This window comes from Enhydra lutris, unplaced genomic scaffold (assembly GCF_002288905.1).
Source record: "Enhydra lutris kenyoni isolate GAN:26980312 unplaced genomic scaffold, ASM228890v2 scaffoldscaffold4, whole genome shotgun sequence".
Classification (NCBI taxonomy): Eukaryota; Metazoa; Chordata; class Mammalia; order Carnivora; family Mustelidae; genus Enhydra; species Enhydra lutris.
This window is the reverse complement of record NW_019154088.1, coordinates 12,406,952-12,428,103: the sequence shown is the minus strand read 5'-3', so window position 1 is coordinate 12,428,103 and position 21,152 is coordinate 12,406,952. Positions and strand designations below refer to the sequence as shown.

Here is a 21,152-nt window from a genome sequence, read left to right as displayed (position 1 = left end):
AGACTATATGTGAAAAGCCTGCAACTAACATCATACTCAAAGGTTAAAGACTGAAAACTTTTCCTCAAAGAGCAGGAAAAAGGCAAAGATGCCCACTCTTGCCATCTCTATCCAACATACTATTGGAAATCTGGAAGGACAAGAGACACTAACCTAAATTCCAGGTGTTCACAACTACACAGATAGCCAGATCCTGCATGTGAGGCATCACAACTACACCAACAAGTATTTGATAAGGAGGACATTCTCAACAGTCACTTGATAATCAATTGGACAAGAAAAAGAAGTAACAGGACTATATTAAACTCAAAAACTCTGTGCACCAAAGCAAACAATCAACAGAGTGAAAGACAACCCCCCAAACAGTGGAAAATCTCTGCAAATCATATATTTGACAAGGGGTTAATATGCATAATATGTAAGGAACTCCCCACAACTCAAAACAAAAATGACCCAATTCAAAAGTGGACAAGACTTGAAGAGACAATTTGACAAAGATACATAAATGGCCAAAAAACATATGAAAAAAATGTTCAACAAGAATGCAAATCAAAACCACAATGAGATATTACCTCACAACCATTTAGATAATCACAATAAAAGAGTAGAATGATTAACATAAAGAGAAATTAGAACTCTGGTGCACTGCTGGTAGGAATGTAAATGGTGCAGCCCCTACAGAAAAACAATAGGGAGGTTCCTCAAAAAATTTAAAAATTCCTCTTCCTGTGTATATATCCAAAAGAATTCAAAGCAGGATCTTGAAGAGATATTTGCACATCCATGTTCACTGCAGGATCATTTACAATAGCCAAGATGTAGAAACAAACCCACTGTCCATCGACAGATGAATGGATAAACAAAATGTGGTATATACATACAATGAATATTATGCAGCCTTAAAAAGGGAGGAGGTCGCATGCTAGAACATAAGGGAACACTGAGGAGACAATGTTGAGTGAAATAAGCTAGTCACAGAATGACAAATACCATGATTCCACTCACATCAAGTGTTTAAAGTAGTTAAAATCACAGAAATGTAAAGTAGAAAGATGGCTGCCAAGGTATGGAAGGGAGAGAGAAGAATCAATGTTTAATGGGCATAAAGTTTGAAAAAGGAAATGAAGATGGGACAATTTGTAAAAAAGGAAGTAAACACACTTAAATGTAGCCTCCACAGACTTTAAAATGCATGATATAACAATTAACATATATGGCACACTCTGGTCCCAACTTCACAAATACTGATAAAGAGGGATGTCTAGAAGATGGCACTGAAGTTGGATATAAAATACATACATTAAAAGTAGCAGATGCAAAAAGAAGGTAACTAGAGAAAGTTTAAGTGGGAAGGTAGGGAAACCCTTTAAGTCCACAACAAACAGGTATAAACAAAAGAGCTTTAGATGGCCTCACAGCCGGTAAGAGGTTACGATTTTCCTTAATAAGAGAACATGAGTAATTCAAGTGGAATAAAGTCATTCACCTTAACCAAAAATAACCACCCAGCTGCAAAGAATAGCTATGAACTAAAAGAGATTGAACCCTTTGAAGATGGAGAGAACCTGGAAGCAAGAACCCTTCTGGATAGGAACTAGCAACCTGGGACACTTAAAATATGTAATACAAAAATTCAGACCTACTACATCATTTTGACAATCAGATGTCTAACATATATGGAAACCTACCTGATGGTAGTGAGCAAAGGAATCTCAGAGGATATACAGCTGCTGTCAAAGATTCTGCAAAACAAAGATCAAGAACAAAGTAACACACTTTTTACTGTTTCTTAAAAATTTTCTGAAAGAAAATCAGTGTATCTAGCAAGTTTTTCACTGGTTCATGACACGAAATATGATTGCTATTTTAAAATATACAGGATCAGGCTTTAATAAACTTCAGCTAATATATTTAACAAAAATTACAAAAAATATTATAAAATTCAGAACTTTACAGTTTGGTGAAGAAATAATTTATTTAAACACTATTACACCAAATTGAAAATGCATATTATAAAGTAATACTCTGGATCCTATATTGAGATTCACAATAATTACAGACCATCTATAAAGGGATGTGGTCTGAAAATGTACAAATAACCTAAAAATTTTTGCACATATCAAGAGCAATTTCCCCATGAGACTCATTAGTTGAGGGACTAACAGTGTCACTTCCACAGGCTGGTAAGACTACGACTGACCAGCAACCATGGGGAGTTCTTGTGGGGTAGCTCAAAGAGTCCAGGAGCCTACACCAGGTACCCTAACAGAAAGAAACTAACCACATCACATCACCTCCCCCTTCTTGGCACCTACAGCTTATTGCCTAATCAGATTACTAGAAAGCTAAATCACTAACAGCTAATGTAAACTCTGCAGTACAAATGAACAGAATGGTTAAAATACAGGTAGCTTCTTATGCAAAGAAAACTGTATGGGTAAAAAGGAGACACTGGACTGCCACTGCCTAGTGACTAAATCTCAATACACCCACCTGGTAATGCTCACAGACTTTACTAGAAACTGGACACCTGTCACAAAGTAAGGACCATGCTCTTCCCAACAGAAAAGTCTAAACAGAAATTAGGTGCCTTTCTAGAGCTTGGCCCACAGTATACATCCAACAGATGCTTGTTGAATGAATAATGAATGAATTCCAGAATTACTTAAGGTAAAATTATAAAATGACAAATGCTTACAATGCTAAGCAAAATCAGGAATAAAAGAAGAGAACAAAATCATTTCCTCTGTGGTTGTATTAACATTCTCCACATTTTTTATTGTCATTATTTTCTATTTTTGGTTCAGTTGGTTTAGATCACATTTTTAAAGCCATGTTTAGGAAGTAGCTACAGAAAGGCACCAAAGCTAAAACTGTAAAAACTGTATCCAGTGGTTTGTACAAAAGCCCAATTATTGCTATCTTTTCTGCCTGCCCCTGGCCTGGGACTCTGCAGTTTCCACTCAGCACTTCATGTGAAGGGTAGGCGCCACTAGCCCCAACCTAAGAGTCTGTCCTGATGCTAAAATTATCCTTCTTCCAACATATCACAAGCCTGGTTTTCCTGAGACTTCTGGGATCACTCAGTGCTGAAAGGGAAGCCTGACATCTACTCCCTGTAGACCTTCCCTACCAAACGCAAGGAAATTTCCAGATCCCCAAACTGCTGAAAACCCATGAAATACAGGTTACTGATTTGGCCAGCAACATAGAAATGGCTACAAAACAATACTAGCAATTTAATAGGGAGCAGTAGTAAACAAAGCTACTGGTTTACACAGTAGCTACAGACTCTAGATTCCTTAACAATGCATTTCTATCTCCCCAAATTACCTCAGCTTACAATCAGCACATGTGGTCACTACTCTGTTACCAGTAAGAGGTGAAAAATAGGCAGAAGCGATGCTCTTCGTGTGTTCCGTTAAAGAAATCAAAGGCTGGCTTTTCCTGGGATTCAGGTACCTTGTATCATAAATATGAATATCCCTGTAAGGGGAGGAATAATTCTCAGTGTTGCACAGTACATGCAGTGAGCTCTCAAACAGCGCTGAACACAGACACTCAAATATTCATTACACTGAGAAACATTCTGATCTGGAATAATTTTACAAACACTGTATAGATAAAAAATGAAATATTAGAAAAATGCCATAACTACAGAATATATATGAAGCAGTGGATATATAGAGACAAGATTCTAGTTGGTTTTCCAATCTCTCTGAGAAAAAAATAAACACAGACCAAGTTATAGATCACATATAACGTTTTTTTTTTTTTAACAAGTTTTCTTCTCAAAACACTAGAAGTAAATGCATATGTGGGCGCTTGGGTGGCTCAGTCAGTTAAGCGTCAGCCTTTGGCTCAGGTCGTGATCTCGGGTTTCCTGGGATCAAGCCACACACTGGGCTCCCTGTTTAGCAGAGAGTCTGCTTCTCCTTCTCTCTGACCCCTCCTCTGCTCATGTTCTCTTTATTTCAAATAAAAAAATCTTTAAGAAAAAAAAAGTGGGGGAGGAGTCAAGATGGCAGAGGAGTAGCAGGCTGAGAGGACATCAGGTAGCTGGAGATCAGCTAGATAGTTATCAAACCATTCCAAACAACTACAAATCCAACAGAAGATCGAAGAGAAGAAGAGCAGCAATTCTAAAAACAGAAAATCAACCACTTTCTGAAAGGCAGGACCTGTGGAGAAGTGAATCCGAAGCAATGGGAAGATAGACCGTGGTGGGAGGGGCCGGCTGCCAGCAAGCAGTGGAGCAATGGAGCACAAAATCAGAACTTTTAGAGTCTGCTCCACTGACGGACATTGCTCCAGAGGCTAAGCGGGGATGGAGCCCTCGCGGGGACAGTGTGGTCTCAGGTCCCACGGAGTCACAGAAGGATCAGGGGTGTCTGAGTGTGGCAGAGCTCACAGGTATTAGAGGGGGAAAACCAGCTACAGAGACAGAGCAGAGGAGTGAGCTCTCAGCTCACGGTTACCTTAAACTGTGATCTCTGACACAGTCAGGCCACTGCTCTTTGAGCAGGGAACCCATAAGTGGCAGATCTGGGGAGATGCCCCTGGAAGAGCAGCAGGGATCTGCTGGGTTTAGAGACTCCAACGGGGCTGTGTGCCAGAGACAGAAACGCTTGATAACAGGCTGGGTGAGCTCGGAGAGCCTCCAGAGACCAGGGAGATGGGAGTGATTGAGCACTTTTCTCCAAGGGCTCACTGAGGAGTGGGGCACCGGGATCTCAGCTCCTCAGGGCCAAAGATTGGGAGGCCGCCATTTTCATTCCCGTCCTCCAAAGCTCTACAGAAAGTGTTCAGGGAACAAAAGCTCCCAAGAGCAAACCCATGCAGATTACTTAGCCCAGCCCCTGGCAAGGGCAGAGCAATTCCACCTCAGGCAAAGACACTTGAGAATCACAACAGGCCCCTCCCCGAGAAGATCAGCAAGACCAAGCTCACTGATCAAGGAGACCAGTGGAATTCCAGAGGAGGGGAAAGCAAAGCACAGAATTCATGGCTTTCTCCCCGTGATTCTTTAGTCTTGCAAAGTTAAATTTTTTTAAATTTTATTTTTTGCTTATTCTAATTTTTTTTAACTTTTACTCTTTCCTCTTCTAATGTTTTTTTAACTAATTTCTCTTAACAATACCTTTCTTTAAAAAAATCTTTTTGAACCTTCATTATTATAGGCATATTTTATCCTTCACTGTATCTACCTTTATTTTTTGTATACACATAGTTTTTTCTTCTAAAAAAATTTGGGGATACAACATCTAATAGATGAAAATACACCCCAAATCCAGCACAGAGTTTGTTCTAGTCTCCAGCCTGAGCAAATTCTCCCCACTTTCTTTTTTCTTTCTTTTCCCAACCAACTTATCAACTCCATTCTTAGAATTTTTTTAAAATTTTCATCTTTACAGTCATATTCCATCCCTTCATCGTGTTTACCCTTATTTGTGTGTGTGTGTGTGTGTGTGTGTGTGTGTATTTCTCTTTCTTTCTTTAAAATTATGGAGGGTAGTTTCTTCTAAGAGACCAAAATACTCCCAAAATCAAGTGGGTGATTCTGTTCTATTCATCAGTCTAATATATATATTTTCTTTTTTCTCTTTTCTTTAATTTTTTTGAACTTTTTACGCCCTTTCTTCTCCCCATGATTTGGTGTCTCTTCTGATTTGGCTAACGCACATTTTTCAGGGGTCTTTCCCACCCTTCTAGTATTTTATTCTCTCGTTCATATATTCTTATCTGCATAAAATGACAAGGTGGAAAAACTCACCACAAAAAAAAAGAACAAGAGGCAGTACCGAAGGCTAGGGACCTAATAAATACGGACATTGGTATTATGTCAGATCTAGAGTTCAGAATGATGATTTCAAGGTGCTAGCTGGGCTCGAAAAAGGCATGGAAGATATTAGAGAAACCTGTCTGGAGAAATAAAAGAACTAAAATCTAACAAAGCTGAAATCAAAAAAGCTATTAATGAGGTGCAATAAAAAACGGAGGCTCTTACTGCTAGGATAAACGAGGCAGAAGGGAGAATTAGTGATATAGAAGATGAAATGACACAGAATAAAGAAGCTGAGCAAAGGAGAGACAAACAACTACTGGACCCAAGGGGAGAATTCAAGAGATAAGTGATACCATAAGATGAAACAATATTAGAATAATTAGGATTCCAGAAGAAAAAGAAAGAGAGGGGGGCAGAAGGTATATTGGAATGAATTATTGTAGAGAATTCCCCTAATATGGCAAAGGGAACAAACATAAAAATCCAGGAGGTGCAGAGAATCCCCCTCAAAATCAGTAAGTATAGGTCCATACCCCATCATCTAATACTAAAACTTATAAGTCTTAGTGACAAACAGAAAATCTTGAAAGCAGCCCGGGACAAGAAGTCTGTAACATACAGTGGTAAAAATAATTAGAATGACAGCAGACTTATCCACAGAGACCTGGCAGGCCAGAAAGAACTGGCACAATATACTCAGAGCACTAAATGAGAAAAACATGCAGCCAAGAATACTATATCCAGCTAGGCTATCACTGAAAATAGAAGGAGAGATAAAAAGCTCCCAGGACAAACAAAAACTAAAGGAATTTGTAAACACCAAACCAGCTCCACAGGAAATACTAAAAAGGGTCCTCTAAGCAAAGAGAGAGCCTAAAAGTAGTAGACCAGAAAGGAACAGAGAAAATATACAGTAACAATCACCTTACAGGCAATACAATGGCACTAAATTCATCTCTCTCATGAGTTGCCCTGAATGTAAATGGGCTAAATGCCCTGATCAAAAGACACAGGGTATCAGAATGGATAAAAAAACAAAACCCATCAATATGCTGTCTATAAGAAACTCATTTTAGACCCAAAGACACCTCCAGATTTACAGTGAGGGAGTGGAAAACAACTTACTATGCTAATGGACATGTAAAGAAAGCTGGGGTAGCAATCCTTGTATCAGATAAATTAGATGTTAAGCCAAAGACTATAATAAGAGATGAAGAAGGACACTATATCATACTGAAAGGGTTTGTCCAATAAGAAGACCTAATAATTTTAAATATCTATGCCCCTAATGTGGGAACAGCCAACTATATAAACCAATTAATAACAAAATCAAAGAAACACATCAACAGTAATATAATAATAGTAGGGGACTTTAACACCCCCCTCACTGAAATGGACAGATCATCCAAGCAAAAGATCAACAAGAAAATAAAGGCCTTAAATGACACACTGGACCAGATGGATGTCACAGATATATTCAGAACATTCCATCACAAAGCAACAGAATACACATTCTTCTCTAGTGCACATGGAACATTCTCCAGAATAGATCATATCCTGGATCACAAATCAGATCTCAATCAGTACCAAAAGACTGGGATAATTCCCTACATATTTTCAGACCAGAATGCTCTGAAGCTAGAACTCAATCACAAGAGGAAATCTGGAAAGAACCCAAAGACATGGAGGCTAAAGTGCATCCTACAAAAGAATGAATGGGTCAATCAGGAAATTAAAGAAGAATTGAAAAAATTCATGGAAACAAAACTGTTCAAAATCTATGGGACACAGCAAAGGCAGTCCTGAGGAAAAAATATATAGTGATACAAAACTTTCTCAAGAAACAAGAAAGGTCTCAAATACACAACCTAACCCTACACCTATAAGAGCTGGAGAAAGAACAAGGAAAGCCTAAACCCAGCAGGAGAAGAGAAATCATAAAGATCAGAGCAGAAATCAATGAAATAGAAACAACAACAACAACAAAAAAAAACCAATAGAACAAATCAACGAAACTAGGAGCTGGTTCTTTGAAAGAATTAATAAGATTGATAAACCCCTGGCCAGACTTATCAAAAACAAGACAGGACCCGAGTAAATAAAATCATGAATGAAAGAGGAGAGATCACAACCAACACCAAAGAAATACAAACAATTATAAGAACATATTATGAGTAACTATACACCAGCAAATTTGACAATCTGGAAGAAATGGATGCATTCCTAGAGACATATAAACTACCACAACTGAACCAAGAAGAAAAAGAAAACCTGAACAGACCCATAACCAGTAAGGAGATTGAAGCAGTCATCAAAAATCTCCCAACAAACAAGAGCCCAGGGCTAGATGGCTTCCCAGGGGAATTCTACCAAGCATTTAAAGAAGAATTAATTCCTATTCTCCTGAAACTGTTCCAAAAAAAGAAATGGAAGGAAAACTTCCTCATTTTATGAGACCAGCATTACCTTGATCCCAAAACCAGACAAAGACCCCATCAAAAAAGAGAATTACAGACCAATATCCTTGATGAACACAGATGTGAAAATTCTCACCAAAATACTAGCCAATAGGATCCAACAGTACATTAAAAGAATTATTCACCACAACCAAGTGGGATTTATTCCAGGGCTGCAAGGTTGGTTCAACATCTGCAAATCAATCAATGTGATACAATACATTAATATAAGAAAGAACAAGAATCATAAGGTACTCTGAATAGATGCTGAAAAGTATATTTGACAAAGTACAGCATCCTTTCTTGATCAAAACTCTCCAAAATGTAGGGATAGAGGGTACATACCTCAATATCATCAAAGCCATCTATGAAAAACCCACCACAAATATCATGCTCAATGGAAAAAAACTGAGAGCTTTTCTGCTAGGTCAGGAACACGGCAGGGATGTCCATTATCACCACAGCTATTCAACACAGTACTAGAAGTCCTAGCCTCAGCAATCAGACAACAAAAAGAAATTAAAGGCATCCAAAACAGCAAAGAAGTCAAACTATCACTCTTTGCAGATGATATGATACTTTATGTGGAAAACCCAAAGACTCCACTCCAAATCTTCTAGAACTTGTACAGTAATTCCGTAAAGCGTCAGGATATAAAATCAATGCACAGAAATCAGTTGCACTTCTATACACCAAGACAATACAACAACAAGACAGAAGAAAGAGAAATAAAGGAGTCAATCCCATTTACAACTGCACCCAAAACCATAAGACACCTAGGAATAAACCTAACCAAAGAGGCAAAGAATCTATACTCAGAAAACTATAAAGTACTCATGAAAGAAATTGAGGAAGACACAAAGAAATGGAAAAATGTTCCATGCTCATGGATTGGAAGAACAAATATTGTCAAAATGTCTATGCTGCCTAAAGCAATCTACACGTTTAATGCAATCCCTATCAAAATACCATCCATTTTTTTCAAAGAAATGGAACAAATAATCCTAAAATTTATACGGACTCAGAAAAGACCAGAGGAATATTGAAAAAGAAAGCCAAAGTTGGTGGCATCACAATTCCAGACTTCAAGCTCTATTATAAAGCTGTCATCATCAAGACAGTATAGTACTGGCAGAAAAACAGACACACAGATGAATGGAACAGAATAGAGAGCCCAGAACTGGACCCTCAACTCTATGGTCAACTAATCTCTGACAAAGCAGGAAGGAATGTCCAATGGAAAAAAGACAGTCTCTTCAACAAATGGTATTGGGAAAATTGGACAGCCACATGCGGAAAAATGAAACTGGACCATTTCCTTACACCACACAAAAAATAGCCTCAAAATGGATGAAAGACCTCAATGCAAAACAGGAATACATCAAAATCCTCCAAGAAATACAGGCAGCAAACTCTTTGACGTCAGCCACAGCAACTTCTTCCTAGAAACATCGCCAAAGGCAAGGGAAGCAAGGGCAAAAATGAACTATTGGGACTTCAGCAAGATCAAAGCTTCTGCACAGCAAAGGAAACAATCAACAAACCAAAAGATTACTGACAGAATGGGAGAAGATATTTGCAAATGATAGATCAGATAAAGTGCTAGTATCCAAAATCTATAAAGAACTTATCAAACTCAACACCCAAAGAACAAATAATCCCATCAAGAAATGGGCAGAGGACATGAACAGACATTTCTGCAAAGAAGACATCCAGATGGCCAAGAGACACATGAAAAAGTCCTCCATATCACTCGGCATCAGGGAAATACAAATCAAAACCACAATGAGATACCACCTCACACCAGTCAGAATGGCTAAAATTAACAAGTCAGGAAACAAGAGATGTTGGAGAGGATGCAGAGAAAGGGGAACCCTTCTACATTTTTGATGGGAATGCAAGCTGGTGCAACCACTCTGGAAAACAGCATAGAGGTTCCTCAAAAAGTTGAAAATAGAGCTACCCTACGACACAGCAATCACACTGCTGGGTATTTACCCTAAAGATACAAATGTAGTGATCTGAAGGGGGCATGTGCACCCGAATGTTTGTAGCAGCAATGTCCACAATAGCCAAACTATGGAAAGAAACTAGATGTCCATCAACAGATGAATGAATAAAGAAGATGTGGTATATATATACAATGGAATACTATGCAGCCATCAAAAGAAATGAAATCTTGCCGTTTGCAACGATGTGGATGGAACTAGAGGGTATTATGCTGAGTGAAATGAGTCAATCAGAGAAAGACAATTATTATATGATCTCCCTGGTATGAGGAAGTTGAGAGGCAAAGTGGAAGGTTTAGGGGGTAGGGAAGGAAAAAATGAAACAAGATGGGATCGGGAGGGAGACAAATCATAAGAGACTCTTAATCTCACAAAACAAACCGAGGGTTGCCGGGGGAAGGTGGGTAGGGAGAGGGTGGTTGGGTTATGGACATTGGAGAGGGTATGTGCTATGGTGAGTGCTGTGAAGTGTGTAAACCTGGTGATTCACAGACCTGTACCCCTGGGGCTAATAATACATTATTTGTTAATAAAAAATTAAAAATTAAAAAAAATAACAACCTCTGGATTCTAAGTGTAGAAAACAATGTATCCATTAAGTATTATTGAGATAAAACAAGTTGATTTATTAAAGACTTTTTTTCTGTTTAAAAAAAAAAAAAAAAGTAAATTCACATGATGCCAAATCCAAAAGAATCTTTTTTATTTCCAAAAGAATCTCTCCTAAAAAAAAAAATCATATTCAGGGGTGCCTGGGTGGCTCAGTGGGTTAAGCCTCTGCCTTCGGCTCAGGTCATGATCTCAGAGTCCTGGGATCGAGCCCCGCATTGGGCTCTCTGTTCGATGGGGAGCCTGCTTCCCCCTCTCTCTCTGCCTGCCTCTGTCTACTTGTGCTCTGTCACATAAATAAATAAAATCTTTAAAAAAAAATCATATTCAATAAAACTTCAATTGGTGTAGAAAGAAAAATTATTTAGGTATATGAGTATCAGAAAAATCAGTTATCTTTAACATCCAAACTACAGTAGTCCCTCAGGACACCTGGGTGGTTCAGTTGGTTAAACACCTGACTCTTGGTTTTAGCTCAGGTTATAATCTCAAGGTCCTGGGATCAAGTCCCACATTCAGCTCTGCACTTAGCAGGGAGTCTGCATGAGGATTCTCTCTCTCTGCACCACACCTCCCCATTTGTACTCACACACACTCTCTCTCAAATGAATAAATCTTTAAAAAATAAATAAACAGAACAGTATTCCTAACTTCAAAAGAGTAAATCACAAAACTTTATGAAGAACATACCTCAATCCTGCAGTGATAAAATACTGTCTGTGCACTGGGTGGACATGAACAGTTCTTATTTTGCTCGAAGAAGAATTGATAAGTTTCTCATAAGAAGTTCCAGGTGTCCGTCTATCTACCAGTGATATATTTCCATTCCAATGTCCTACTATTAAATTGGAGGCATCTTCTCCCAAGAAGTCAAAAGAGGAAAAGCTACTTCTTTCATCTCTATATACCTAAGGATACAAATAACCACCAACGTATAAATTTTTTGGTAAAAAGGTTATAAAACACTTTACCTAATAATTTCATTTATCCTCCCATCATCCCACAGAAAGCAGAATGCAAAATGATCATCCCGTTTTACAGAAATGGAAACTAAGGCACAGATCAGCTGTGAGACTCACCTACAATCAAATGGCCCATCCACCATGTCAGGGTTACATGCCACATCTCTTAAATCCAATAAACCTCAGTTGCAGATCTATTCTGTGACACTTACTAGGAAATGAACTAAATGTAAATTCTACCCAGCTGAAATACCTTAATATATCAAGTAATTTTGCCAACCAAGTCCAAAAACATATGGCCAAATGCTCATCACTTACTCACTCTTGGTAGAAGTATAAATAAGTAAATAACAAGTTTCTGACAACTAATCAGAGTACACCTATCAAAATATTTAATGTTTGTACCCTCTGACACAATAATTTATCTAAATATATATAAAGATGTCCATTGCAAAATTCCCACTGCAGGGGCACCTGGGTGGCTCAGTGGGTTGAGGCCTCTGCCTTCGGCTCAGGTCACGATCTCAGGGTCTTGGGATCAAGCCCCGCATCGGGCTCTCTGCTCGGCAGGGAGCCTGCTTTCTCCTCTCTCTCTCTCTCTCTGTCTGCCTCTCTGCCTACTTGTGATCTCTATCTGTCAAATAATAAATAAATAAAATCTAAAAAAAAAAACCCCATAATTGTATTAAAAAATAAAAAAGATACCAATTGCATTAAGAAGCAACCTAAATGTCCACCGAAAGAGACCTGTTTAAATAAATGATGGTACATCTCTACTTTGAAACACCATGGATTGCTAAAAAGGATGAGACAGATTTGTACTACAATCTGTCCCTAAGTGAAAAAAGCCAGTTGCAAAAAAGTATGTATACAGTATGAATCCATTAGTGAAAAGGAAAAAAATATCCACCTCTATTTGCTTCTAAGTATACGTGCACTTTCTGGAAGCATACCTAACCACCATTCTTAACCACGAATCACTATTGCTGATTTTTAGTTAATAAAAAGTTATATATACTATTATAAACTGAGACTAACAAATTAATATACCGAAGGCATCACAACCCCCGTACATCCAAAAAGCCCCCAAATGATACCTGAAGTATTCAGTCAGTGTATCAAAATGGCTAGGTGCAGGGGTTTAATTGCAGTGGCGTCAGACAGACCCAAGTGAAAATTCTAGAACTGCCATTCATGTCCCTGAGCAAGCCAATAAACCTCTTTACCTCAGTTTTCTCAACTGTTAAATGGGGATAACATTACTTATTTCATAGGGTGTTACAAGGCTTAACAATATATATAAAAGTGTATATATATATATACACTTTTATATATATACATATATATAAAAGTGTAAGTGGAGAAATCTAAGAATACTAAAAAGATAACCCAATTAAAACTTAGGCAAAGAATCCAACATTTAGAGAAACCAATAGTTCTCTAAAGAAATAAAAATGGCCAATAAGCAGATGAAAAGACACTCAGGATCATTAATCATTAGGGAAATGAGGGTCAAAACCATAATGACATAAGACTTCATACTCACTAGGATGGCTATAGTCACCAACAGTAGTGTTGACAAGGATGTGGAAAAATTGGAATACTCATGTTTGTTCAGTATGTAAATGGTGAAGCCACTTTGGGAAACAGTTTGGTAGTTCCTCAAGATATTAAACACAGAGTTATCATATGATCAAGCAACTCTACTTCTAGGTATATACCCAAGCGAAATCAAAGAATATGTTCACACAAAACTTGTACATCAAACAAACAAAAAAGCAAAAACAAAACAAAACTTGTACATCAATGTCCACAACATTATTTTCAATATTAAGAATAGAAACAATCCACAATGTTCATCAACTAATGAATGGGTGAGCAAAATGTGATATATCCATACAGTAAAATATTATTCAGCCATAAAAAGGAATGAAGTAATGACACATTCTACAACATGGATGAACTCTGAAAACATTGTTATGTAGACGAATGCAGTCACAAAAGACTGCAAATTGTGTGACTCCATTTATATGAAATGTCCGGAAAGTTATATACTGCCTGGGTGGCGCAGTTGGTTGAGAGGCTGACTCTTGATTTTGACTCAGATCATGATCTCAGGTTTCTGGGATTGAGTCCTGAGTTAGCACAGAGTCTATTTCAGGATTCTCTCTCTACTTTTGCCTCTGCCCCTCCCCCTGCTCACTTATGCACTCCCTCTCAAATAAATCTTTTTTTTTTTTTTTTTTTTTTTTTTTTAATTTGAGAGAGAGAGACTGAGAAAACGAGCGGGAGGAGGGCAGTGAGAGAAGTAGACTCCCTGTGGAGCAGGGACCAGGGAGCCTGAAGCAGGACTCAATCCCAGGACCCTGGGAAAATAACCTGAGCTGAAGGCAGAAGCTTAACCAACTGAGCCACCCAGGAGCCCTCAAACAAATCAATCTTTAAAAAAGAAAAAAAGAAAAAGACAAACACACACCTAACATCACCCTCAATGGTGAAAAATTGAGTTTTTCCTCTAAAATCAGGAACAAGGCAAAGATGTGTACTCTCACCAGTTTTATTCTACATAGTACTGGAAGTCCTAGCACAACAGACAAAAAAGAAATAAAAGGCATCCAAATTGGTAAGGAAAACATTAACACTGTCACTGTCTGCAGATGTCATGATACTTCACATAGAAAACCCTGAGGACTTCACCAAAAAGCTTTCACAAGTAATAAATGAACTCAGGAAAGTTGCAGGATACAAAATTAATATAAAGAAATATGTTGCATTTCCATACAACTCATAATAACAAAGTAGCAGAAAGAGAAACTAAGAAACAATTCCATTTACAACTGCACTAAAAAGGGGTGCCTGCCTGGGTGGCCCAGTTGGTTAAGTGTCCACCTCTGGGTTTTGGCTCAGGTCATGAGGTCAAGCCCCATGTCAGGCCCTGTGCTCAATGCAGAGCCTGCTTGAGACTTCCTCTCCCTTTCCCTCCATCCTTACCTCCCATTCTCTCTCACTCTCAAATAAATAAATAAATCTTTAAAAAAAAAATTGTACCCTAAGAAATAGCTAGGAATAAATTTAACCAAGGACATAAAAGACCTGTACTCTGAAAACTATAAAATGATCAAAGAAACTGAAGATGAGGGGCGCCTGGGTGGCTCAGTGGGTTAAAGCCTCTGCCTTCGGCTCAGGTCATGATCTCAGGGTCCTGGGATCAAGCCCCGCATCGGGCTCTCTGCTCAGCAGGGAGCCTGCTTCCCCTTCTCTCTCTCTGCCTGCCTCTCTGCCTGCTTGTGATCTCTCTCAAATAAAAAAATAAAATCTTAAAAAAAAAAAAAAACTGAAGATGACACAAACAAATGGAAAGATATACCATAATCACAGATGGAAAGAACCAATACCATTAAAATGTCTGTACTACTCAAAGCAATCTAAAAATTCAATGCAATATCTATTAACATACCAAAAGCATTTTTCACAGAGCTAGAACTAATAATCCTAAAATTTGTATGGAACCATAAAACCATCAAAATAAGCAAAGCAATCTTGAGAAAGAACAAAGATGGGAGTTATCACAATCTCAGATTTCAAGATACATTACAAAGTTGTAGTAATCAAAACAGTACAGTATTGGGACAACAGATCAGTGGAGCAGAACAGAGAGCCCAGAAATAAATCCATGCTTACATGGTCAATTAATCTAGGACAAAGAAGGCCAAAATATACAATGGGGAAGACAGTCTCTTCAATAAATGGTGCTGGGAAAACTGGATAGCTACATGAAAAAAATGAAACTGGACCACTTTCTGACACCATATACAAAGATAAACCTAAATGGCGGTGCTTAGCTATCTCAGTTGGTAAAGCATGATACTCTTAATTTTGGTGTCACGAGTTCAAGCCCCACATTAGGTGTAGAGTTTACTTTTAAAAATTAATTAATAAAAACTGAAAATGGATTAAAGACCTAAATGTGAAATCTGAAACCATACAACTCCTAAAAGAAAACACAGGCAGTAATCTCTTTGACACCAGACTTAGCAACATTTTTCTAGGTATGTCTCCTAAGGAAAGGGAAACAAACACAAAAATAAACTATTAGGACTACATCAAAATAAGCAGCTTTTGTACAGCAAAGGAAACCATTAAAAAAAAAAAATGAAAAGGCAACCTACCAAATGGGATAAGATATTTGCAAATAATATATTTGATAAGGGGTTAATATCCCTTATATATCTGGAACATATATAGAGAATGAATATATAAAGAACTTAAACAACTGAATACCAAAAAACCTCCAAGTAATTCAATGAAAAAATGGGAAGAGGATACAGACATTTTTCCAAAGATACGGAGATAGCCAATAGACACATGAAATGATGCTCAACATCACTGATTATCAGGGAAATGCAAATAAAAATCACAATGAGATCTCACCTTATTCCTGTTAGAATGACTACTATCAAAAAGACAAGAAATAGCAAGTACTGGCAAAGATGTGAAGAAAAAGGAATGCCTATGCACTGTTGGTAGGAATGTAAATTAGTAGAGCCACCACAGAAACGTACGCAGGTTCCTCAAAAAAACTAAAGATAGGAAAACTATATAATCCAGTAATTCTACTAGTATTTACCCAAAGAAAATGAAAACACTAACTCATAAAGATATATATACCCTTCACTACAGATGTCCACTGACAGATGAATGAATAAAGATGCTGGGGTGTGTGTGTGTGTGTGTGTGTGTGTGTGTGTATGCAATGGGATATTACTCAGCCATAAAAAAAAAAAAAGAATGAGATCTTGCCATTTGTAACAACACACATGGACCTAGAGGACATTTTGCTAAGTGAAGTTAAGTGAGACAGAGAAAGACAAATAGCACTTATATAGAATCTAAAAAACAAATGAACAAAACCAAAAATAGCAGAAACAGACCATAAAAAGAACAAACTGGTGGTTGCCAGAGGGATTCAGAGGGGTGGGGGAAGAATGGCCAAAATGAGTTAAGGGGAATGGCAGATACAGGCTTCTAGTAATGGAATGAATATGGGAATAAAAAAGGATAAAATGTACAGCACAGAGAATATATTCAATGGCAATGCAGTAGTAGCAACTGCATGGTGACAGATGGTAGCTACACTTGGCGGTGAGCACAGCATAATGTACAGAGTTGAATTACTATGTAGTACACCTGAAACTAATGAAACATTGTGTGTCAACTATACTTCAATAAAAAAGAGTAATACAAAATAAAAACTTTTTACACAAATTTAAAAATAAGAGCAAACACTTATGTGTCTGGCTGCATTCTGACCACTTTATCTGCCTAAAGTCATTCAATCCTCATGACAACCCTATGAGGTAGGTACTATTACTATACCATTTCACAACTAAGGAAATTGATGCAAAAAGAGGTTAAATAACTTCCAAGGTCACACAAGTAGTAACAGATGGTGCGATTCAAACTTAAGTAGTGTAATTCTAAAGTTCCTATTCTATACCACTTCACCCATTCTGATTGGTATGATAATCATTCATGTGGCATTTCATAAAGAATCCAGAATATCACCTCAAGTCAGTATGTAAATACATTAACATTTACCTCTTCAAAAATAGCCCTTGAAAAATCCCCACAGCGTAATGTGCCGTCATAGCTCAGTGACAGTATGTGAGCCGGATTGGCGGGTGAGAAGTAAAGACAGCTAACTGGCTGAGTGTGGGGCTGGAAAACATAAACTCCATCTTCTTTAGATTGGTGAGTCTGTAAGAGAGTTGGGGGCAGGGAGAGAGACAAAAACTAGTGAAAAGTAGTAACACTTTCTGTCATTAAACTGTTTATATTTGTATTACATACAGTCTTTCCTTAGTCTGTAATTATACCCACCCTCTCATTCAGAAAGTCAGAACTAAAAACTTTCTATCATCACTAAATTACTTTTTTCTAATTTTCAATCCAACAATACTGTCACATTTAACAGTTTCCAGCTTTTTGAAACTAGAAAACTAGTTTTTTCATAATGCAGAAGGAAAAAAATTAGTTTACTATGACTTTAGTTCATGAAATCATCAGGAAATGAAAAATCTACTCTTTATTTCACATACAGCATAATTCCCTAATACTAAAAATACTAAAAAAAAAATCAATACTATTACTACTTTGCTTCCTCAGCATGCTTCTATAAATCATTCTAACACAATTTTCATAAGTTATTTGGTCCTGACACAAAGTAATAATTTTAAAAATATTTTATCTCTGGGGCTTCTGATGCTTGATTTTAGCTCCATTTTCATGTCAGGGTCACGAGTTCAAGCCCCATGTTCTATCCCCTAAATACACCATTGCAATTGAAAATGTATATATTTCAATTCCACATTAATATTCTTACTACTTCTAGGGATTATCCTTTCCACAACTGGATTACCAATTCCTAAATCATCACTTCTCAGATCTGGATAAGCTATATTCTTTTTTTTTTTTTTTTTTTTTTAAGATTTTATTTATTTATTTGACAGAGAATACAAGTAGGCAGAGAGGCAGGCAGAGAGAGAGGAGGAAGCAGGCTCTCCGCTGAGCAGAGAGCCCGATGCAGGGCTCGATCCCAGGACCCTGGGATCATGACCTGCGCCGAAGGCAGAGGCTTTAACCCACTGAGCCACCCAGGCGCCCCTAAGCTATATTCTTATGGCATATGTCATATTATGAATGAAAACTATCGTTTCCAAATCTGGCTTAATCTGCTCTGAAACACTTGAGCTGAAATACTTGAGCATCTTTCATTTTAAATTTAAACAATTTTTTTAAAGGAAAGGAAGGGAAAAAATTATAATCATATTCACTCCTCCTACCCAGAGTTAACCATTGTTAGTATCTTCGCATAACTGTGCATAGCATTTTTTAGAAAAACAAAAGAAGCTCCATTGTTATAAAAAAACTTAAATACAGAAATGTAGAAAGATATTAAAAATCACTCCAAATCCAAAATTAACTAAAATTATCACCAAAATACTGTTATTAATATAAATATCTTTGTATGTACTTACACAGATAGAATGACAAACAAATTAAGAAAAAAATAAGAACATGCTATACATGCCATTTTTAATAGGACCAAATATAACTACACTTCAAAATAATAAAAGAAAATCAGGCTGAATTTCTGAAGTTTGAGTATAGCTGACCCTTGTACAACACGGGGATTAGGCGCACCAGCTCACCATGCAGTTGAACCACGTATAATTTTGACTACGCAAAAACTTAACTGCTCATACCCTACTGTTGACCGACATCCTTAATAATAACATATGCAGTCAATTAACACGTTTTGTACGTTATGCATATTATATACTGTACTTCTGCAACAGAGAAAGCCAGAAAAAAGAATATTAAAATCGTAAGGAAAAGAAAATACATTTACAGGACTGCATTGTTTTTCAACACCGTAAGTTTATGTCATCTGTTTACAAGATGAATCATCTGTCAGTACTTCTCAATACTGTCTTAGGGGCGCCTGGGTGGCTCAGTTGGTTAAGCAACTGCCTTCAGCTCAGGTTATGATCCTGGAGTCCCCAGATCGAGTTCCACATCAGGCTCCCTGCTCAGCGGGGAGTCTGCTTCTCCCTCTGACCCCTCCCCTCTCATTCTCTCTCTCTCTAATATGTAAATAAAATCTTAAAAAAAAAATACTGTCTTATAGGATACAAAACACTTCAGATGGTATACGTATTACTAACAAACATCAAAAATGAAAACATAGGGGTGTCTGGGTTGCTTAGCCATTAAGCGTCTGCCTTCAGCTCAGGTCATGATCCCAGAGTCCTGGGATCGAGCCCCACATGGTGCTCCTCCTCAATAGGAAGGCTGCTTCTCTCCCTCTCCCACTCCCCCTGCTTCTTTCTGTTCCTTCTCTCGCTGTCTCTGTCAAATAAATAAAATCTTAAAAAAAAAAAAGCAAACATAATGTGAAATCCATATTTACTGCATTGATAATAAAGTGGCAATCCGACTGCTTTATGATAGCCTAGTGTAATCAATACAGTAGCTTCACAGTAGCATAGCCTATACACAAATGAATGAATCCTTGTAAAATTTTGATGGTGTACGGTATTACAGTCATGTCACAATGCAGTACTGGAAACACTTTAAAAAAACAAACCACTTACCTATGTCGATAGGCTGATAGAGAGTATCTTCAATTACAAGAAAGAAAGGTATACTGTATGGTAATATCATTCTTTGAAAGCAAAATTATAAAACAGTAAGAAAGCTAACACATTATTAATTTTGTATTAAATACTACTCACCTATGCCTATGTAAGGATAGACTATCCACTTTCATACAAGTTTTGCACATGATGCTCTACATAATGACTTAGGCAAGGAGGATGATAATGACACAAATATGTCTCATATACTTCTTGCTGTACAGTTACTAGATTTTCACATGAAGACAGACACATATACAACAGATAAATTTGTTAACTGTACAGCAGGATGACTATTTACTAAATGCAATGGATCGACGTCATAAAGGTCTTCATCCTTGCTGTCTTTACGCTGAGTAGGCTGAGGATGAGGAGGAGCTGAGTGTTGCTGTCTCAGGGGTGACAGCAATAGAAGAGGTGGGAAGGTAGCTGAAGATGCAGGAGAGGTAGGCACACGGAGTGTAACTTTATGAAGTACATCATAATTTGTCTTTTTTTCATTTCTCTAAAAATGTTTCTATATATATAGTACCTATTCTTCTTCCACCATTTGCTTTAGTTACAGTGTCCATACCATAGAAGGGCCCACGTCATAAAAGAAGTAGCTATCTTGAATACTCAAAATGCTTATGCCAGATTGTCAATTTTTTTAAACATAGAATGTATTATTTGTTTCAGGGGTACACATCTGTGAATCATCGGTCTTATACAATTCACAGCACTCATCATACCACATACCCTCCCCAATGTCCACCACCCAGCCACCCTATCCCTCCCCAACCCGCTTCAGCAGCCCTCAGTTTGTTTCCTGAGATTAAGAGTGTCAATTTGTTTTCTAACACTGCTTCAGCATCTGGCACTGGTTCAGAAGTACCATCTCCACCAAGAACTCTTCTCTAAATTCCTCTGGTGGAGAATCTCTTGGTCCTTGAATTCCTCCAAGATCCATATCCTGAAACCCTTCACCCCCACCATTTTTGCCATAACCACAATCTCTTTCATGATTTCCTTGTCTCTGTTATAAATCCTGTGAAGTCATGTACAACATCCGGACACAGTTTTCTCTAGCAGGAATTTATTCTGTTCAGGCTTGATTGCTTTCATGGCTTTTTCTATAACAACAATGGTATCTT

The 21,152-nt window shown here is 37.6% G+C and overlaps 1 protein-coding gene across 1 annotated transcript in view; it reads right to left on the bottom strand.

Moving 5' to 3' along the window:
* Positions 1 to 21,152, bottom strand: part of LOC111161076 (WD repeat domain 76) — a 52,975-nt gene that overhangs the window by 2,314 nt on the left and 29,509 nt on the right. Inside the window, exons 9-12 of the mRNA XM_022524558.1 lie at positions 17,420 to 17,578; positions 11,550 to 11,767; positions 3,334 to 3,486; positions 1,689 to 1,742 (exon numbers count right to left, since the gene is read on the bottom strand). Coding sequence (XP_022380266.1) covers positions 1,689 to 1,742; positions 3,334 to 3,486; positions 11,550 to 11,767; positions 17,420 to 17,578 — 584 coding nt within the window. The remainder of the gene's footprint in view (positions 1 to 1,688; positions 1,743 to 3,333; positions 3,487 to 11,549; positions 11,768 to 17,419; positions 17,579 to 21,152) is intronic.